This window comes from Amblyomma mixtum, chromosome 5, assembly GCF_055824585.1.
Source record: "Amblyomma mixtum isolate Tamu chromosome 5, ASM5582458v1, whole genome shotgun sequence".
NCBI lineage: Eukaryota > Metazoa > Arthropoda > Arachnida > Ixodida > Ixodidae > Amblyomma > Amblyomma mixtum.
In genome coordinates this window covers 86,265,728-86,287,043 of record NC_143016.1, presented here as the reverse complement: position 1 = coordinate 86,287,043, position 21,316 = coordinate 86,265,728, and the positions used below count along the sequence as shown (strand labels likewise).

At 41.9% G+C, this 21,316-nt stretch overlaps 1 protein-coding gene across 1 annotated transcript; it reads right to left on the bottom strand.

Annotated features, from left to right (window-relative positions):
- Positions 1-4,627: 4,627 nt before the first annotated feature.
- Positions 4,628-21,099, bottom strand: Phm (Peptidylglycine-alpha-hydroxylating monooxygenase). The gene is made up of 10 exons (XM_089545395.1): positions 20,884-21,099; positions 18,772-18,829; positions 16,549-16,770; positions 14,652-14,735; positions 11,095-11,155; positions 8,836-8,900; positions 8,671-8,751; positions 7,118-7,245; positions 6,643-6,692; positions 4,628-5,516 (listed from the first exon to the last, which is right to left on the bottom strand). Exons 1-10 carry the CDS (start codon positions 21,016-21,018, stop codon positions 5,336-5,338), a joined length of 1,065 nt encoding a protein of 354 aa, XP_089401521.1. The 5' UTR covers positions 21,019-21,099; the 3' UTR covers positions 4,628-5,335.
- Between the last annotated feature and the right edge of the window lie 217 nt (positions 21,100-21,316).

Genomic DNA, 21,316 nt, shown 5'->3' with positions numbered 1-21,316 from the left:
CACACTCTCACTGATGTCATAGTACAGAACAACTTGGGGCACTGTAGGTGTTCAGAACACACGTAAGGTGTTACACTACACAGCACCAGTGCCCTTGGTGCTGAAAGAGCAACTTTTACAATCAACGTATCGTCAACAAGATCAAGTGCAGGTAAATTTAAAGGTGCACTGAAGAGGATTCTGAACTTGTCTTTTTGCCGCGGGAACTCGATCTACACGTTCCTAGCATTCTTAGAAACTGCAACTTATTGCCCTGTATGGCCGATTTCCCCAATTAAATCGAATTAACGTCCGGCTCCCGCCCTTTTTTTTTAATTCTGCCTCGTACGATGGGCAGAGTCGACCAACGCGTGAAGTGCCTTTCAGCCAGCTCCGTGGAGGCTTTGCTTTCGCTTTATTTTGTTTTTTAGGTTTCCATGAATAAATAGTTTCATTCGCAGATAATATAGCCGCAAAATAAGCCCGCAGAAATAAAAATATGCGCGGACTATTTGCTACTACGGACTACTACGTATTACTCCGCCGATGGCAGAGCGGCAAGCCGCCACGGGACTGGGTGAAAGGCACTCCACGCGTTGGTCGACTCCGCCAACCGTACGAGGCAGAATTAAAAAAAAAAGGGCGGGAGCCGTACGTTAATTCGATTTAATTAGGGAAATTGGCCACACAGGGCAATAAGTTGCAGTTTCTAAGAATGCTAGGAACGTGTAGATCGAGTCCCCGCGGCAAAAAGACAAGTTCAGATTTCTCTTCAGTGCACCTTTAAGCGGACAGTTCTATGACAATACAGAATAACCACCACAAGGTTCAAGACTGTTTCTGAAAGCAGCAGCTTTGTTCTCTGTGCAGCATGTCACCGCAGGAGCAGCATGCAAGTTTCAGGTCATTCAGCCCAAGCCTGCACGGGTCAATTACCCCTGCACCTGGCCATCCAGCTGTGTGCTTGTAATAAACAGCTGCACACAGATAATGCACTTTGCACTTAACAGCTGTCAGGCGCAGTTATACTACTCAACTTTCATGCCAAACTCCCCACACGAACATACCGCAAAGTCAAAAGTGTAACAGTAGCCTACATTGGAATTTGTGCAGTCAGGGAAAATTCAAACAATGTTGCAGCACGACACATTACAACTAATTTTACTAGCAGTTTGGGAAAACAGACCACTCACACAACATACACCATGCACAAGTTACATTAATCACAGCACTGAAATAGGTGTGGATTACTGTCGGCAGCCATTCACTGGAATGATGGCAAAACCCTTATGGGTAGAAAGACAATTGTTTATAATACACTGGGGTCCTTGGAATGTACACACAAGCAAGAGAATCTATCATCACGGTTACGCTTTTAGAAACGTATGTAACTCCGTTCGCTCAATGGCAGAGAACCAAAACTTCCAGCTGTACCTCCCGGTTTTTTTATATGATGATTTTGGCTCGAAAGCATCTGAATATCTTAGCATGCAGCTAATTTTGAGCAAAAAAAAAAATCTACCTGAGCAAACTGCTGTCTTACGCGTCCAAAAATGCAGCGTCAACCCATTACACAGAATTTACACAAACCAGCTCGAAAAATATTCTTTTTCCGATGGGTGGCACTGCTCAACGGGACGTTGAGGTGCTGTGCCTTTGAGAGAACAGATTCATGCATACAGCATGCAGAGAACACAGTAGGTGGACTGGATTCACAACAGCTTCAAAATCGGTTTGGTCAAATGACACAAATGGCAGCACTGCACTTTGTTGCGCTTTGGAAACTTCATTATGAGTGCTGGCCATCCAAGCAAACGAGAGCTTTGCAATGAGATATCGCCAAAAGGTTAGCACAACAAGAAAGCGTCCTGCAAAGGTCATATAATGTGAAAAGCTGAATTCAACAGCAGCATTTACCCACTGTAAGCCTTAACTCTGCACAGACTAGAGCATAATCACATGAAGCTGACTGCAACCAAGACTATTTAATAATATTACTATACTGTAAAAGAAAAGACAAGCCAGTAAGGCAGGAATATGAGTACATCAGCCGCCGTCAGCTGCTGAGCACACCAAGTGAGCACTGAGTAGTCCGTGCGCCAAAATGAAGGCAATGATTATCAGAGATACAGATCTGCTCACTCTGGACTCTCAGTGAGGATATACAGTACACTCATTTCAAAGCAAACACGTACAGCTTATTCCTGCAGAAGGCCCACTGAACATTTATATCTACAGCAGCTAGGCTGCGACCACTGCACACTGAACACCAATACGAATTTTAAAAACAAACACGACTTTTCCAGCTCAAAAATGGTGCCCAAAATAAGATTCTTGAGAGCACATTGCACTATCTATAAACCAGGAAGGAAAAAGGTTGAACGTAAATGAGGAAAAGTTTGAGGAACTTTAATAAGTACTCTTTATTTCCAGGGCTTGGCCCCTCCCCTGAACCATTTGATTGTGTTTCAGTATACGTACTGAAAGCTGTTCTTTCATCAGTTAGCATGGCAAAAGTCTCGGAAAGCTCACAGCTCTTCTGCACCTAAAAAACTGTCACTGTGCTATTGCATGCAATGCAGTTTGCAATTCGCCACTGCTCTGGTCAGGCTAATATATATATATATATATATATGCACGCACAAACCAGCTCTGTCATGCTCTTGGATTTTTTTTTTTCTTCTCTTGCTGCGCTGACCTTTTACAGACTGGAACACAGTGACATGAATTGATACGCCAATTTCACTGACAGTTTCAATACGCCACCACTGCCAAGGTGATTTAATTAAATTAGTAACCAACTAAATTTCTAAGTTTTGAAAATTCACAGCAGCAGGCTGTGACCCCTACACACTGAAAGCCAATGCCACTTGTTTGAACAATATTTATAAAAGGCAAAATAATGGGACTGCCCAGCAGAGTTTGGTAAGGCTGGCTGATCTAGTCTGAAATGCGCTCAAACTATTTAAGACTAATGTCACTGATCGTAACTTATTTTCCATTGGTGTTATGAATGAACAGGCTTCAAGACTGAATTGAAGCTCAATTTTGGGTTTTCTCAGTAGATGGCAGCACTGGCTACTGATCTAGAAAGAACATTTGCCTGACCTGCACACTATTCGAGATTCTGATGACACACAATGAAATTAGAATGAGTGCCTCCCACTTGTCAACTTTTTGTTCACTGAAATTTCGATGCCGTAGGTGAGTGATGCTTCTCAGTCTGATAACAAGAGTGCAAGATTTTCAGTTTTTTGCATTTGAATTCAGTAATTTAAAGTTGTCAGTCCATTTATTATACCTCGAACATAGCACGTATTCATTAAGAAACCAAAAAGACCGCCTGCGGTGGCTCAGTGGTTAATAAGGCACTCGTCTCCTGAGCCGAGTACCTGGGTTCGAGCCCGACCGCAGGGGCCGCATTTTGATGGAGGTGAAATGCAAACAGTGCCAAAGAAATAGTATTCGAGAACAAATTTGTCAAAACCAATGAATAACTGAAATGGTCAAGACTCCACCATAGTTGGGGTTAGTTACAAGATCCTGTCAAGGTCGAAAAATTAAAGAAAAATTGAATTCTGCATGCAAACACCACTGCGAATGAAACAAATCTTTTGTGAAACCACAATAATCCATCTATTAACAGAACAGGGAAATATTCACATATTGCACAGAACTAAATGATGTATATTACACGGCTCGAGAAATTTGTTCTGTATAAAGGCAGAAAGGAAAATTAGACCTTTTGCCTTAGGCACAACAAAAAGTACCTCAACGAAACAACAAATTATTCACATTTCAAAAATGAAGCAATTCCTGCAACACAAAACAAATCCCTTCCTTTGCTTCTTTTTACCGAGCACATCAAAACAGTGCCACCATCTTGAACAAAAGCATTACTAGGATCAAAGATTTATGCGTCTTGAACAGCGAAATATGTGCACTCATAAGTAATCTTGTATTTACTGAATTTATTACTGGGCAGATATTTTTTTCCTACTGATGCCCAAGAGAGCTGTATTTTGGTGATATTAACATGACAGCTAAAACTTAATACTCAGCAGCAATTAATGTGCTTTTACACTACTGTTATCGCTCATTTTGTTCCTTCACTGTACTCCTCTCTGTAATGCATTCTCACCCGGAGGATATCGAAAATAAATAAATAAGATAATAAAGTATGGTTTTAGCGGCTTATTTTACAACGTATACTGGGCTGACAGAGATCCATCAGCAAGAGAATCCTAGCATGGACACCCTGAACTCCCAAGCTTCCATAGCTTTAAAATCAAGCTTCAGATGGAGCCCAGAACCTAAGACAATCCAAAATTATAAGTTTTGCCACCTACCACGTGCACTTATTTTAACACAAAACGGTCAACTTGAGAAGGGTTGCTAGAGAAGTCAGTGCGACTAAATCAGGTCCCTAAACAACCAAGACTTTACAGGTATACAGATTACTATAGCACAGAGCTTTAATAATAACTATGCTCAAGTCTGCAACTAAATGTCCCAGTAATAAAGGCAGGATCAAGAACTGAAACCATACGTACACCCATAATGTTTTTTTTTTGTTTTTTTAAGTTTAATTACCCGTTAAAGCTCTTTGGCATCAGAGCAGTAATGAACTCCAACAGACTGCAACCTATTTAAGTTTAATTACCCGTTAAAGCTCTTTGGCATCAGAGCAGTAATGAACTCCAACAGACTGCAACCTATGTTTTATCTGATTCTGGTTAGTGCCAACACCTACAAATACTGCCTCCTACCTGAATTTTTTGTTCTCATGCTTCTTGTCACTGTGGCGGCAGGCTTTTCAAAGGCTACATCATGTGGTTGAAGTCAAGAAAACTATATATTAACCGTCTACCGTCTTCCCAAGCAGTTTGCAAGGAGCTACTTAGCTCTTTGCTCAAGCAAGCCCAGTTGCATCAGTGGTGCTGATCAAAAGTACTGACAAAGAGACCCCGGCCTCATTCCATGCGAGCACAAATTTGAACGCAGCAAAAGATCAGAACCGGGCAACAAGTTGGTGCTTGTCAAGAACATTCAGTGGTTCCAGCCTTGTCACAGACACCAATTGGACAGCACAGACGTTGTTACAGTACACACAAATGCTGTGCACTCTGTCATCTCGAGCATCAAAGCCTTGTCAAGCACGTAGCTGCCAGTGCCAGTAATGGCACGACCTGTCAAATTTGTTCTCACAGTTGAGACCCTTTAAACCAGCCATTCTTAACTACCAGCTTAAGTAGTGCTGGAGTAAGGGAAAGGGGGGGGAGTGTCGGTCAGGGAGGTCAAGAAAAGGTCAGCCACATAGCACAAATGGTAGCTATCGGGCCAGGCAAAAAGTAGTTTAGTCCAGAGTGCTCGCATCCTTGTCCATCTCGGGAGTGAGTGCATTAGTCAGGAGTCGATCCCTTCCCCAGTAATAAATAGGAGGCCCATATGAAAAGCACTCGTGCTGTCCCAGGATGCGGTCCCCTTCCACATAGTACATCATGTAGAAGTTGCACATTTCATCATTTCCTGTGGCACTGCATGAAATGAAAAGTCACTCAGGTGTCAACTTGCACTTTTTACTTTCACTTATTTTGCGAACATTGGGGAGGAACAAGCATGAAAGGAGCGACGCACAGAGAAGAAACTCAAAACAAGATATTCATGGGAAGTTTTGTCTCATACAATAAAGATATATATATTCTGCAATTTATTGAAATTAAAGAATGAAAGAGCTGAAAGCAGAGTTGGCTGTAGTACTTATTTTTCACTTTTCAATGACATGGTACAAAATTCCAGCGAATGACATAGAGCCATCATTCAATGTACAGTCTTTGTCAAAAGTAACCGGGCAGCATGGTTTGCTTCTCATTCGTATTGTAGACCCCTCAAGTCTTCTCTAAAGATCAAAAACTTCTTTGAAGGTGAGGGCAGGGGTTCTCCTTACCATACAGAGATTTAGAGCTTGAGGGCTGGCATAATAGCTTTACTATACGACTGAGAAGTAAACCGTGCAGCCTGGTTACTTTTGACAAAGACTGTACACTACTGCTGAATAGCAATGCTATGCACGTGAAGGCAACACCCATGTACAATTTGTAAGTTTAGGTAATGTACAGGGAAATTTTATAGCATCATTCAGAGCCAAAGCAGCATATACATAATGCCTGACCTTTGCTCTCTCACACCATGCAATGTGCTTCTTGTGAAAGAAGAGGCAGAAGCCCGGCACAAGCGATCACATATGGCTATCATCATGAGAAATCTGAATCTAGCTTCAGTCTGCTTGACGGCAAACTTCATCATGAGAAATCTGAATCTAGCTTCAGTCTGCTTGACGGCAAACTTCATCATGAGAAATCAAACTTCATCATGAGAAATCTGAATCTAGCTTCAGTCTGGTTGACGGCAAACTTAATCATGAGAAATCTGAGAAGCTTCAGTCTGCTTGACGGCAAACTTCCGGAATGCCACGCGCTGACTGCAAGCTTTCCAAAATGCTCAGGCCTGAATAAGGCCAAGCCTCTTTTTTTTTTTAGTTAATAAAAACAAATGCAACTCTAATCCTGTGATGAACAGAACTAAATTTGTGTCAGCCATACAACTTTTATGCTTGAAACAAACAGTGGCTTCTCATCACAGAAACCACACTGAGCCACTTACCCGACATAGGTGTCCCTGTCTCTAAAGTTGTACATCGTACAGCGGGCAGCCTGTGCAATAAATGAAAAGCACATGAAAATAAGAACTCCAACATAGTGGCACTTCAGTGCTTTGAAATGATAATGTGAAGTGTCAATAAATGCAGTGACAGTACTTCGCTCAGGCCACCCTCAAGAGTACACTGTCGTAGGCACTGCAAGTTGAAAACCACGCCTATGGTGAAAGCTTTGTTAGCGACTACATGAATGTAAAATATATAAGAACTATACATAAAATGTATAAAAACTCTGTTCACATTTAATACTCAAATTCTTTGCCACTAACAAAACCTACCTTATCCTCCTAATAACTAAGCAGTAAGCTGACCTCATAACAAGATTAGCTTACACTACACAAAACAACTTGTATCACTCTGAGTACTTTCAAAACTATTTGCCATGACTTCTTGGAAGTAAAGATGAATAAAAAAACTTACCAAAATGTCACCCTTATGTACAGTGATGTTTTTGTGGGCTTTGTAGAACATCTGAGGTTGCAATGGGTCATGCTTGCCAATGTTGATCCATTTGCCATTTCTCACAATGTAGCCAGTCACAGCTTTGCCTGTGAGTGACAATCATTAAGCATTTAACAGGTGCCAGAAAGCTGCCACAGTTATGGCAGACATGTGGTGCACTACATCCAGAAAGTCCCCTCTCAAGTGAATATTCACAAAGAAGTGCAGGTACCAACATTCACCAAATATCAGTCTGCAGCAAGAAGGGCAACTCCGGGCCTTTTTGAGCATTTTGAACAGATGATCACACTGCGTTCCTTCAAGTCCCTTCTCTTTGTTATGAAAAATAGTCTTTTGAAAATAACAAGTAAAAATTTAAAGCAGGAAAAGCAGCAAATTGAAACTGGAACTTTGCTGTATCGCGAGAAGAAAGCATTACTGCAAAAACTTTTGTATGAGCACCGAGTGGCTAAAATTGTGACTGCAAACCACTACTCCTTTCATTAAATACCTCATATGACCAAATCCAGAGCTGAAAATTTCGGTTCTACAGACTGGGAGCAGGTAACACTGAGCGGGCAATGTTTGTGATGTCACAAACACAATATCGGTCGTAGAAATTGCACGAAATGACAGCAAATTTAAAACTCATCAGCGCAGGGGTAAAGCTCAATGAGTGGGAAATGTTTGTGATGTCATAAACAATATTGGTCATAGAAATTACATGAAATGAAAGTAAATTTAAAACTCATTAGTGCATAAGGCAGCCAAGCTTGAAGGATATGATCAGGACAGAGAGGAAATGCAGAAACATAAAAAACTGGCAGAGTTGCCTTTTAAGAGCACTGCACTGTTGCCGTACTCATTGCAGTGACAGAGTACAGCACAACAGGATATGGGGACACAGAAGGCATAGAGGAACATGGCAACAGCTCTAACATTCAACAGCAACAAGGAGCTAACTACCCTAACTAAAGTGTTACTTGTGAATGCAGAGATCCTGTGGAAGATGCAGATGTACTGTCATAAACAAAAATTTGTGGGATTTTTACACGGTTAGGCAAAGCAGATAATGTACTAATCTACAGAATCATCGGGACATATGTGTGCTCTATCCACTAGAACGAATTGGAGCTGACTGGCTAGTGAGGCAACCTGAAAATGAAGCCTTTTTTCATCAATCCGCATCCTGCAAGCATTTTTCCACCACTGTAGTTCAGAAGTGACACCAGTCTGCGAATTTCTCAGCATAACGCTGCCCATGAGGCGCCCCCAACTTGCCGTTATCTCCAAGTGTTTACTGCCGAGACAAAATGCTTCCAAATTTTTTCAGTAAGCTTAACTGAAATCAATAAGCAATTAAGCTTTCTAGACTGTAATTTATTTAGCTATATTACACTTCTGTCTGTACAGCCTCAATACATAAATATCACAACGTGCCACACACATTACCTGCTGAAAAACAAGCGCATGAGCACAGAATGTATAGGTGTTAATTCTCGAGATAACCTCAAGAGAAAGTGTTTACATACCAAGCTGATGCGTGTGGGTCCTGAAGGCAAATGGATAGAGGGTTATGTCTTCGTTAATCCGACAAGCAGTTTCGAAGTGCTCTGCACGGGGGGGACAACAAAGCAAAATGGAACATCTGTGCGCAATAAAAATTTAGTCGACAATAAAAACAGCTGCACCCTTACCCACTTGATGTGACCGGATCATGCCACCTGTTCCAAGAAGGTAAATTGCAGCTCGTCGTGTTACGCTGTAAGCAGTAAACACGACAACAACAAAAGTCAGGACAGGTCAATACATCAAAGTTTAGAAATGAACTTATTAATCCACACCAGATACAGCAGAAAACTCCACAGGCATCCTCTGCATTATGGATGCTAAAAATTTATGCCACACTGTTATAAGTTTAACCACATTCAATGAATTTGTCTTGATAGCCATTTGACTTCTGAATGCAAAATGTTTCTTATTTTCAACTTTGGTAGACCTGTATTTCTTTGCTGGCACAGGACTACAAAGCAGGCACCACAAACACTAATCCTCGCAAGTTTTGTAAAAGTTCAATATAACCAAGCTCACCATAACAGCATAATAAAAAACAATTTTTTTTAACAAAACAAAGATTAACTGTTCCTGAAGGATCCGTAACCAGATGCAGCTCAACTCTTTCCCTACTGTACCCATCGACCATCGTTAGCTTGCTAACGTCAATTTCAAAGCCTTCAGCACCATCCTTGTACATGCAGAGTGATTTGAGTTGAAGCTAGAAAAGTACAGCTTAATTTTCTCTTTAGTTAGTATTTTTTCCATGTGGCAGTGAGTTTTGAACCACTAGTGAAAACAGCGGAGCATAGAATTTGAGAGCGGCTGCCTCCGCCTATCTAGCACAGGCCCTGAAACGTGGTAAACCTGGTGATTCAGCTGTGTCCACGGTTCATTTCGTTGATGATCTAGGTAGCAGTGACCCTTAGGATGCTACCACATCATCATCATCAGCCTGACTACACCCACTGCAGGGCAAAGGCCTCTCCCATGTCTCTCCAAGTAACCCTGTCCTTTGTCAGTTGCCGCCACTGTATCCCCGCAAACTTCTTAATCTCATCCGCCCACCTAACTTTCTGCCGTCCCCTGCTACGTTTGCTTTCTCTTGGAATCCACTCCGTTACCCTTAGGGACCAGCAGTTATCTTGCCTTCGCATTACATGCCCTGCCCAAGCCCATTTCTTCCTCTTGATTTCGACTAGGATGTCATTAACCCGTGTTTGTTCCCTTACCCACTCCACCCTCTTCCGATCTCTTAACGTTACACCTATCATTTTCCTTTCCATAGTTCGCTGCGTTGTTCTTAACTTAAGCTGAACCCTCTTTGTTAGCTACCACATCATCCGACTTTAGTTCAGAAGGCAAAGAAGACCCAAGGAACACACCAAAAAGACTGGTGGCATCGCCTGTTAATTCTTTATTCGGGCCCGTTTTGTTCAGCTCAATGGCCGGCCGTTTTGAAAAGAATAGTGACATTACCGAGGGTTTGCCCGACTGTTTCGTACGATGGCATGCCAAACTATAAGGCCCAAGTGATTGTTTAGTAGCTGGAAAACTGTATGAGCTAACTCTGATTTTCGAGAAGTATTTACTATTCGTTGGACAATTTGTATACTCCAAAGATTCTATAAAACTTTTTCTTTTGGATACAATCAAATTTTTGCAAGTTTTGTTCGAATTTTACTTGAAAACCTTAATTTCGAAAATAAAATTTGATACTAAGACACTGAACACCTTACAAAGCTCATATTATTATAAGTGTGTGTATTGGTTTCATTTTTCTTAATATTTTAAAAATTATTTCAAATTTAAAATATTTCACAAACAATACAATTTGTTGCCCCAGTACATAGGGATGCCAACCAACAAGTTTCAGTAGCAGGCACTGAGTGGAATTGCATTTAATATGATTGTTGAATATGATACTCAACACTAGCTAATGAGCAGCCATTTCCATCCACATGGAAAGTTGACAGCGAGCAGTATGTATATTTGGGAAAAAACAAAAACCCCGACAGCCGTGTGTATGTTTGTCAAAAAATGGTGATTCAGAAACAGATAGGCTGCTTGCTGGTGCGCGGTAGATGCGAGAGCAAACAAAACTCTCCTTGCATTAGAGATTTCCAAGCCCACGTGATTACTAATGCCGCGGGGGGGGGTTGAATGTAACATCATACGGGGGCCACATGTTAGCGCAGGCCAAAACTGAAACTGATGGTGAAATACGGCTGTTAATTATTTAACTACACTGCACTCTGGCTTTTCTTTGGGTGTCTTCACGATTACTGTTCTTGTAGAGATCTTGCAACAGTGTAGCACTGACACACAAAAACTCGAGTCTATACCTCTAATGTTTTCAGTAGTTCAGCCCATTAAAAAGCCTAAAGTATGCAGCTACTCACAATGGCGTGTTTCCGGGCAACACCGAGAGAATAATGCCGGAACTGTCATTCTTATTTTCAGCTGAAAGAAAACCATTAGCAATTGCAGGTTACATACATAACTCAAGAGTAAACACAAGCATACGCAATTTGTGTGAAAGTGGCCTATAACCATGCTGTGGTGTGATGTCTTACAATACAGTACAAGAAACTAATGCTGCACAAATTAGTACAAAAGCTTTTCGAGAAAAACAGCAAGAAAAGAGACAAAAAAAGAGAAGTTGAGGGATGAGTGCAGAACTTACAAGTACAGTCTTAATAGCAGTGCTTAGATACTGTCAACAACTTCATTTTTGCAAGCACATAATATTCAAATTGTTTATGAATTGCATACAGGTCGCGAAAAATTGGATTAGCGAATGATTGACGCAAAATGTAGACTGATAATTGCAAAAAAAAAAAAAAAATAGTCACTTTATTTCGAGCTCTTGGCTTCTCGTCGCTGGATTCTAGAGGTTTCACTGAGAACATAACCTGTGATAGCTTTTGATGTTTTTTTTTGTGGCTCAAATTCTTCACATGCAGCATGAACAAGGTGAGTTCATGAAGAAAATGTTTAGTTTCTATAGCAGAGGCAGAGAAATTCAGGGGGCTTCGATGCTCAAAGTGATTCTCAAACATCCTTTTTCAGAAGCAGTGGTTATTAATTTTATGCCACTACCAATGCTGCGAGAATCGGACATGATATAGCGCTGAGCAAATTCCCGTTTTTGCAGCATCTGAAAGCTTACACATCTACAAGGGAGAGAAAGCACTAAGTGAACTGCCACCTCTGACAGTGAAATTTAGTAGCCGCAAAATATTAATGACATTAGTAGCCACAAAAACTGCGACTTTAGCTGAATTCTTGACATACTGAGCTCGCAAAAAATAACTCATTTACAGTATACACACATGCTTCAAACAAAAACAAAACTATGCGTCACACATCCTATGTGGGCCTAGCTCTTTGGAGCATCCATGCCTTCGACACTGCCACGCAATGAAGCAAAGTAGCGCATGCGCAGAAGGATCAGGAGGTGGTTGTCCCCACTGTCTGCCATTTCATTCTGATGCACTGCCTGGACGGATGCAATGGAGCTACAAAGAGTGCAGCCACACATTCATGCGTTCACTCTAAGAGCTGATCAACCTGTACATGACAGCTCTCAATCAAGCGTATGCTGCATCCACATAAAACAAAGAACTGCCAAGCCACATTATCTCCTATTTTTGTGCAGCTTCACATGTGGAGGAGAGACGCCTGAACATCTGTGAACCACAGCCTTAACCTTTTGAAGGTTTTTGCCGTATATGTACGGCGGCGGTTTTCTGTCCCGCAAGGTCTTTGCCGTACGGGTACGGTTTCGATCTTCCGTTTGAAATTTTGCGCCAAAAGAATGATGCGTGCTCACTGGGGGGTGCTGCCACCTCTTAGGACTTACAAGAAGTGTTTGAATTTTGTGCTGCCTTCTTACGGAGATAAGCAGAACTTATGTCTAGCTTTAGCGCGGCGGCACAGACTGCGGCAACACCCCTTTTGTAGTTTTGGTTTCGCCGCGTGATCGCAACGGAGTCGCGCGAAATTTGAGTTTTCTTTTTGTCAGCACTATCTTGCAGGGGCTGCCGAAGTTGATTTCTATCTTTATTGGCGCTGCTCTTAGCTTGCTTATCACCGTTGCTCGCGAGGTATTCTCGCCCTCTGTGGCAACGCGCCTACGCGGTTTCGATTCCACCGCGGGATCGCAACGGAGTCGCACGAAACGTGTTTTCTCTTTGTGGGCATTGTTTTGCAGAGGCGGCGAAAGTTGATTTCTATCTTTATTGGTGCTGCTCTTAGCTTGCTTATCACCGTTGCTATTCTATTCTATTGAACATTTTCCAGTTGTGAGTGATGCTGTCACCAAAGTACTGTTCCTAACTTTTTTTTACTATTTATTCTCGATTATATACATTTTGTAGATTCAAGATCCGCAATAAAGTAATTTGACCACCTGGGAAAGTTTTCTTCAAAATAATTCGACCCTCAAAGGGTTAATAGCTTGATGCTAAGGAACAACATCATAGATGAGCGTTCTTTGAGAAAAATGGCTTGGCTTGTTGGGGTTTAACGTCCCAAAGCAACTCAGGCTATGAGTGACGCCGTAGTGAAGGGCTCTGGAAATTTCTACCACCTGGGGTTCTTGTAATGTGCACTGACATCGCACAGCACACGGGCCTCTAGAATTTCGCCTTCATAGAAATTTAGCCGCCGCGGCCGGGATCAAACCCGTGTCTTTCGGGACAGCAGCCAAGCGCCGTAACCACTGAGCCACCACAGCAGAGCCCTTTGTGAAAAATATACAGGCTACTAGGCTTGCTAGTGGGCCTCCTAGTCAGGCCCTTGAAACTCCTTGAGGCCCTTGGAACTCCTATACTCCTGAGGAGTGAGGTCAACAATTCTCCACACCTACGAAGGATTTGGAGTGCAGGGGATGCAGAATGAACCACACAGCACTGTCTACAAGTAAACCTTGTGGCGTGCGTAATTTTGACAAAGGTAACAAAACTGATAAACTAAGTGTTCAGGCCACACTATCACTTGCTATTACTGTGAGGCCAAGCCTTGTGAACATCAGATTAATGGGGCATGCACTGTCACCAAATATGTCCAAGTACACTTTAGGTACAGCATGTGCTTTCCTACTTGACAGCACACAGGTGACTATGCTGAGTACTTGTGTGCATGATGACAGAATAGCTTACAATCTCAACTAGCTGATGTACAAGATTATGGAGGGCAGACATACTGTATGCAAAGGTGGCTTAGTATCACTGTGTTATCAGCAAGTCTATCTCATCATTCTCATCAGTCTCATCATTATAATAAATGCACCAGTAAGTGGTATGGAAATGGTAAGAAAGTAGAACAAGAACAAAAAACGTTTATGAACATATTACTACACTTACGAGAATAAACAACCACAGTAAACACCGTGTACGATTTTTCGAAGCAATTTGTTAAAAGGGCTCTTTACCAGTCTAATAATGCCGCCAGAATGTTAACAAACACTGCTGCGATGAAGAACTGTGTTAAAACTAAAAACAAAGTCTAATAAACAAAAATCACCATGAGTCAGGCTAGTTAGTGTAATCATACTGCTCTCAGATGTGCTGTAGGTAAACGAATCTCACTTCTGCCAGGGCCCACCGATGGTGTCGAAGGGACCAGGCATAAATTATGCAGATGTCCACAAAGTTTTGGCCAGCCAGTTGTAATTTCACATGAGAATGCAAAATGGATTCACACACGCTGGTTTGTGATGATCAGCAGATACAAACTAAGCTATGACAAATTGCTACCCCCAGTTTCAACCTGTAGTGCTAGACAAGAACAGTTGCTGGTGCATCCATACACTGCGTAAAAAATGGTCACGAGTAAATATGTCTCGAATAATGTTTCATATAAGACCTCAGCAGCACTTCCTTCGAAACAGGAACACCCCTGCATTTCCTCAGTTTGGTAAATCTCTTCGACTATTTCCATAGTGTTTGCTCACTCAGAAAAGCAGTAGTGTCAGCATAGTGGACCTGAAGCACCAAATATCGGATGCCGCTATTGCCGCCAATCTTGAAGCCAACACCTGCAACCAAGAAAAAAGATGGAATTCAAGTGCAACGTTATGGTAAGCTCTAATCGAACGCCTTTATTTGGACATGTCCAAAAGTACACAACATGCATTGGGATCAGGGAAAAAGGAAGAAGCAAGAGCATAAAGGGCCCTCATGCCAGTTCGCACGTCACTGATATGGCAGAATATGGAAAAAGTATACAGGCAACAAATTGAGATATATAATATGATCAAGTAACAATGCACTATCATTTACACATCATGTTTATAATAAACAAGCTAATTATCAAAAACAGTGGAGTAACTATGACTAAGTTCCAAAGACATGTTTTGCTCAACTCGGCAGCTAAATGTCTCAATTTGTTTGCGGAGAGGACCCAACACCAGGTCTTGACACTTAAGGAAAAACCAAGCACAGCACAAACAGTAAGATCATCCCTGCAAAATATTACAGCCATGTGCACCTCAGTACCAAATAAAAATTTAACCGTGAGCTGAAACGAAACCCGACTCAAACCTCCTCTGAATAAAGCCAATATCCTTTCTTTCACTGGTACAAGCGGGTCCCATCCGCTAGGCAAAAGGCCCTGAAAACTTCACTTCACTGTCATCCTGACTGAGGGATTCGTGCTAAATCGCACTCTTAGTCTATAACAACATGTATATGCATCACATTTCATTTCACTCATTCCCTCGTTTCTTTCTGTGAACATGTGCTCAATGGCACCTTATTTCTACAGTGAGTGCAAATATAACACTGTTTTAAATCCGTAGGACATGCAGTGCTATATTCTCTAGTTCTGCTGTTATGATGATCAGATTCCAGCACAGGGCAATGCAGGTGAATATGCAAGACATGGCATGAAGAATAGACTTAAGGTAACCAGGTGAAAATCTTTCCCAGCTCAACTGGTTTATGGAACAATTTCCAGTTGGTGCCAGTTGGAACCAAGAGGAACCCAGCTGGTTCCAACTGGAACCAACAGGAAATTGTTCCATAAACCATTTGGGCTGGGAAAGATTTTAACTTTGTGGACCCTCACCAAAAGAGGACAGAAGGATAATTATGATTGCGCAGGCTAGTCGCCCAACGTAAGCTGTTCTGGAGTGAGCATGGCCGAGAGAAACATGAAACAGTGATTGCAATGAGCGTGATTCCATATCCAGCGGGTATTTTCAAAGTCTCAATGGAAGCATATTCTTTGAATGATGCTTCAGATTTGCCGGAGTATAACAAACCTTTCAACCAATCTTTCAACCAGTGGCCCATTCACTAAATAGAGAGGTTGTTGTAAATCGAAAGATAATCCACTGAAAACAAAACTTTTATAATCTACAAAAGACCAAACAATAAAATACAGGCACCACTGCCACATACTGTTTTCACAACCAAACTGCAATAATGACAAATGCAGTTTTTGTTGTCGACTTTGAAGTAAACACCACTGCTCAGCTGTTATGTTCAGCAGTCAAGCAGTTCCTAATGCACACAACACCAGGGCCAGCATCACGAGCTTGAATTGTGAATCAAAAGAGCAAGACAAGAATATTTTCAACTTCAGACTTCTTAGAAAAAAGTATGTCTCTGCCCAACAAATGCCAACAAAGATGCGAAAAGTCCAACCATCAAATTTTACCAAGAACAACAATTCTATTGAGTTTTGTTCATTGTTCATTAAACAATGCTTGCAATGACAGCCTGTAACATCTTTGTATTTGTTTTTTGTTCTTGACGAAAAACAGAGCTTGACCGTAGCTCTCGCTAGAAACAAAATAAAAATGTTTTTTGTCCTTGACTCATGTTAACAGGCATGCATCAGGTTACCTCTTGGTAGCGTAAGGGGTGGGGCGTCACGAGCCCATGCATATATGATCTGAGGTCCTTCGGCGCAAGTACTTCCTTTCTGGTACTCCGAGTGGGAATGGCTCATCTCTCCACAGTCCCACACTGCCCGTGGAGAATCCATTTCACGGTAGCCCGGTACCAGGCAGCCATAGATCAGTATGTGGTGGGCCACGTGCATTGACGCATTAGGCTTGAATGCCACTGTGAAACGGGGGGGAAGGGAAGAGAACAAAATCTCTGTCATGATTAGTCACTATGACTTCAAACTGAATCACTCTTCCACTCAGTTTATACACATGCTTAGGGTATGTGGTCGGTTTGGTTCCCACTCGACAGCAAAAATAAGGGTCTGAGTTGGTCGATATTGGCTCACTAAAACTGAGGTTACCAGTAAACACATCTGAAAACGTAAGGCCCAGCAACTAGAATAGAAGTGGTTGGTTGGTTGGTTTATGGGGTTTAACGTCCCAAAGCGACTCAGGCTATGAGAGACGCCGTAGTGGAGGGCTCCGGAAATTTCAACCACCTGGGGTTCTTTAACGTGCACGGACATCGCACAGTACATGGGCCTCGAATTTCTCCTCCAAAGAAATTCAACCGCCGCGGCCGGGATCGAACCCACGTCTTTCGGGCCAGCAGCCGAGCACCATAGCCACTGAGCCACCGCGGCGACACTAGAATAGAAGTAGTAGCAATGATTGATTATGATGGCATTTATTAAACATTTCGTCTCAGAATTGGCACCTCAAATCCAGTGCTCATGTGCGTAGTTATATACGTATGAAAAAATGCCATCCAAAACTGTACATTTCAAGATGTTAAATTAGCCCACGTAGATTGCTTAATGCAATAGCTGGAATACTGTTATCTATTAATGTTGCAGAAATGTAAAACAGAAAAAGTAATGCAGATGTTTGAATTTTGCAACATTTTATCAATTTCATGAAGAAACTTTGATACCTAGACTATCAATTTCATGAAGAAACTTTGATACCTAGACTTCTTTTTATGGCAGACACAATATTTCTATTTGATTTCATTGAATGCAACACATCTCACTCTAACTCATTAGTCACTTCAGTTTTTATCAAAATGAAACTTCTTCTAAACTGCCTTGAAAGGATAGAATATATATAGCTGAAACTCAGCTATATCTATAACTCAATATTAGAAAAAAAAAATGAGATACTTGCTCAACTTTTAATAGTACAATGCAAAACTCTACATGTCTATAAGTCCTGCATTTTAAGGGTAGTAGTAAAATATTAAAAATAAGCTTTTAAATTGTCAGTTTGCTTTGAGTGAATTCAATCTCTAAAATCTTTTAAAAGCAACATAACCATCACAGAAGAATGTATGCCATTCCCAGGGGACTGCAAAAATGTAGATAATTGAGCCATCAAGGGCAGCCCACAAGACACTACCTTCTTCCCGACATTTCAGCACAAATAGATTTCCTTCTCTGTAATTGCAGCACTAATCAAGCAGCAAGAAAAATCTATTATCAGAACCAACACACGTCCTGCACATCGCCAATGTTCATCTCAGCAGATGCCAGCACTAATCAAGTGCTGAACAATGTCATAAGGACCGAAGCAAAAAAAGGTCAATGCACAGCTGGCATGTAATTTATTTGAGGCAACGGCAGCTGTCAGGCTGCTGTCATGGTCCTCCAGCCGCCACAGCAGCAGTAAGTCATGCGTCTAAAAAAAAAAACCTTCCAGCTAAAACGAGCTTTCATGGCATACATTTCGTTGAGGTCCGTTATGAGATACTTTTGGGCACATATCCACAGACCTTGTACACTGACTATACATGGTCTCGGAGGTTTTTACTCCAAGGTCAAACCCAAAATGAGTCCATGTAATGTAAACTTTTTCATTTCTTAGCAAGACTTTTCTAGCTGCTATGAGCTGCAAGATGGCACAGCGAAAAAATCGCAACTAATCTGTGCACAAATCATTAAATGTACACGGGGTGCCAAGCACGAAAGATCCTACTATAGCCATTATATATTTCTTATCATCGTAAGGCAGCAGCAGTAAGGTAGCAGTAGATTAAGAAAAAAAGTTACTCAACTCCAAATACCTAGTCATACTAGAAATTATTCAAAAGAAATATGGGTATAGAATTTTTGGCTAACACCACAGCAGTACAAAATCGGCAAGTGAAAATACTAGCCAGTTCACTTGACGCACTTACCTATATACTCGTGTTGATTCGGCTTGATGTGAAATGCTGTGCATAAATACGTTTCATTCTGCAACAAACGAATGCGAACAGAAAACAGCGTGAAGCATACCTTATTTATAAACAGGGATGCAGAATAATATACTGTTACAAATTATACCCTTTGTGTAGTGCCAGTGGAAAAAAAAACCTGTGTGGAAAAAAAAGACGACGCCACAGTGGCTGCCATTTTGTGCCTGTCGAGCACTGCAAAAGGCCGTCGGTGTGTTGAAAGAGATTACCGCCTCCTGCTCTGAACTGTACTACTCAAGCTACTGGACAATAAAATGGCTCACATGAGGTCATGTGAATACACCCTATTGTATGCAACTTCACAGTAGAGCAAAGTGACACACGGAATTACATAACAAACACCACCACGCAAATCAAAGCTTAAAATAGTTACTGCTTTTGGTCCGGGCTGACTAGTGACGAAAATTAATTGAGTATTTATCTACGAGACGCAGAGCAGCCTTCTTCTTGTGTACGAGGGGGTACCCAAAAGAAACCGGACTAAATTTTTTGGTCGACAAAGCTTCTGCGGTACCGCGTTTTGCCACTAGGAGCGCATAGAACGAACATTCCAGAGTCAGTAAGCCGAGTGCCGTCGTTGAAGGAGGTCAGACCAGTTTAGGCGGAGTTTTAGAGTGACGACTGTTTTGTGTGAATGTCGTTTTTGCAATGGCTGATTTTCGTGAACAGCATGCGCCGGTGAAATTCTGATTTTTGCTCGGAAAAAGTTGAATGGAAACTCTTGAAATTTTAAGAAAGACGTACAAGGACGATGCTATGGGGACCACTCAAGTGTTCCTTAATCGAATCCTGAATCAAAGCAACAATCATGCCAATGGAAAACTTCAAATTCACCTCGCCTCAAGAAAGCTCGTCAGGTGAAACCAAACCTCAAAACAATGCTGATTTGTTTTCTTGACGTGAGAGGAGTCGTTCATTGAGAATTTGTTCCGCAGGGTCAGATAGTTAGCCAGGCTTTCTTCTTGGATGTTTTGAAAAGATTGGGCAACAGTGTGCGGTGGAAGCGGCCAGATTTGTGGCGGTCGGATGACTGCTTTTTCCATCATGGCAATGCCCCTGCTCACACAGCCCTGTCTCTACGACAATTTTGGACCAAAAATGGCATGACCCCTATTCCTCAACCTCATACTCTCCCGACCTTGCCCCGTGCTACTGTCTTTGTTTCCTGGAATGAAGAAATAGTTGAATGCAAAGCGTTTCGCCAATGTTGCTGAGGTGAAGAAAAAAACGACGGAGGCACTGTCAAGCATCACAAAAGATGAATTTAAACAATGTTTTGAAAAATGGAATGAAAGATTCGACAAGCGTATCATTTCAAGTGGGAAATACTTTGAAGGAGATTGAAGGTCTGTGCTTAAAATGTGAACAAATAAGTTCAAACAAAAATAAGTCCGGTTTCTTTTGGGTACCACCTCGTACACTTTTGTAGCACAAAAGCCTTTACATAAGCTTTGGAGAAGCTTACGTAAAGGAAAGCTTATGTAGGAAAAGGAACGGAAACACTGCAACAGCAATGCATATGGCATCTAGTTTAAAGCTTCGAATTTTCAATGCGCATAAAATTTGCTTGTCAAGTAACCTTAGATACCAATCACAGTCTCAACTCGATAGGTTGTTTCTGCTCTGACAAGATGGATGACGAATATGCGAGATTAGGCCGGTATGTGCCACGGCAACAGTGACAAGGGGCAGAATTAATTGCGAAACTGGTGCCAAAGTGTAATCATAGCTGGCGCAAAGTGGCGCGAAGCGAACTAGCGGCCCACATAACAAACAAACAAAAGGTAAGAAAGAAACAAGAACTGTAATTTATGGGCAACAATAATAAATCAGTGCCGCATTACGCGGCCATATGGGTTTTCCCAGAAGATAAAGCTACGAACTATCTACGAACAGCAGGTCTGCCTTCCTGGCAAATACTGACGGGCCCTTTTCGTCTGCATCGACACAAAACATCACCACAGACAAACCGCGCTTCACCGTGTCGTGCGCGAGCAAGCGTGACAACTGGGGCAACTAGCAGTACGGAACCAAAGCAGGGAGACCTGTTACCTGCGTGGGACGAACGTGAGGCATCCGTAATTCAAAGTCCTCCAAAAACGGAAACGTCGCCGCTGTTGACACACTTGTTAACAAGCATAGAACCGTGACAGATATCACAACTAGGTAAACAAAAGCTTCTTTCATTTTTGCAGCCTTGTCTGACAGCTGTTGACAACACAAGACACAGCGACACAGCTTCCTAAGGCGCTCAACAATGGAGAACGAAAGCCGAAAGTACGAGAGAGAGAGAGAGAGATGGGTAAGTACGATGATGATAGCGATTGACGTAACAACTCGGATGCAAGTCGATGGCCTCTGCGCCTGCACAACCCGACACTACGCTGAGCTGCCTAAGCTGCGGAGCAACAATACAAGTTTCAAAGAATTAACAACGCTACTAAAGCTCATTTTAGTAGTGTATGACGCTTATCGCAAGATAAAA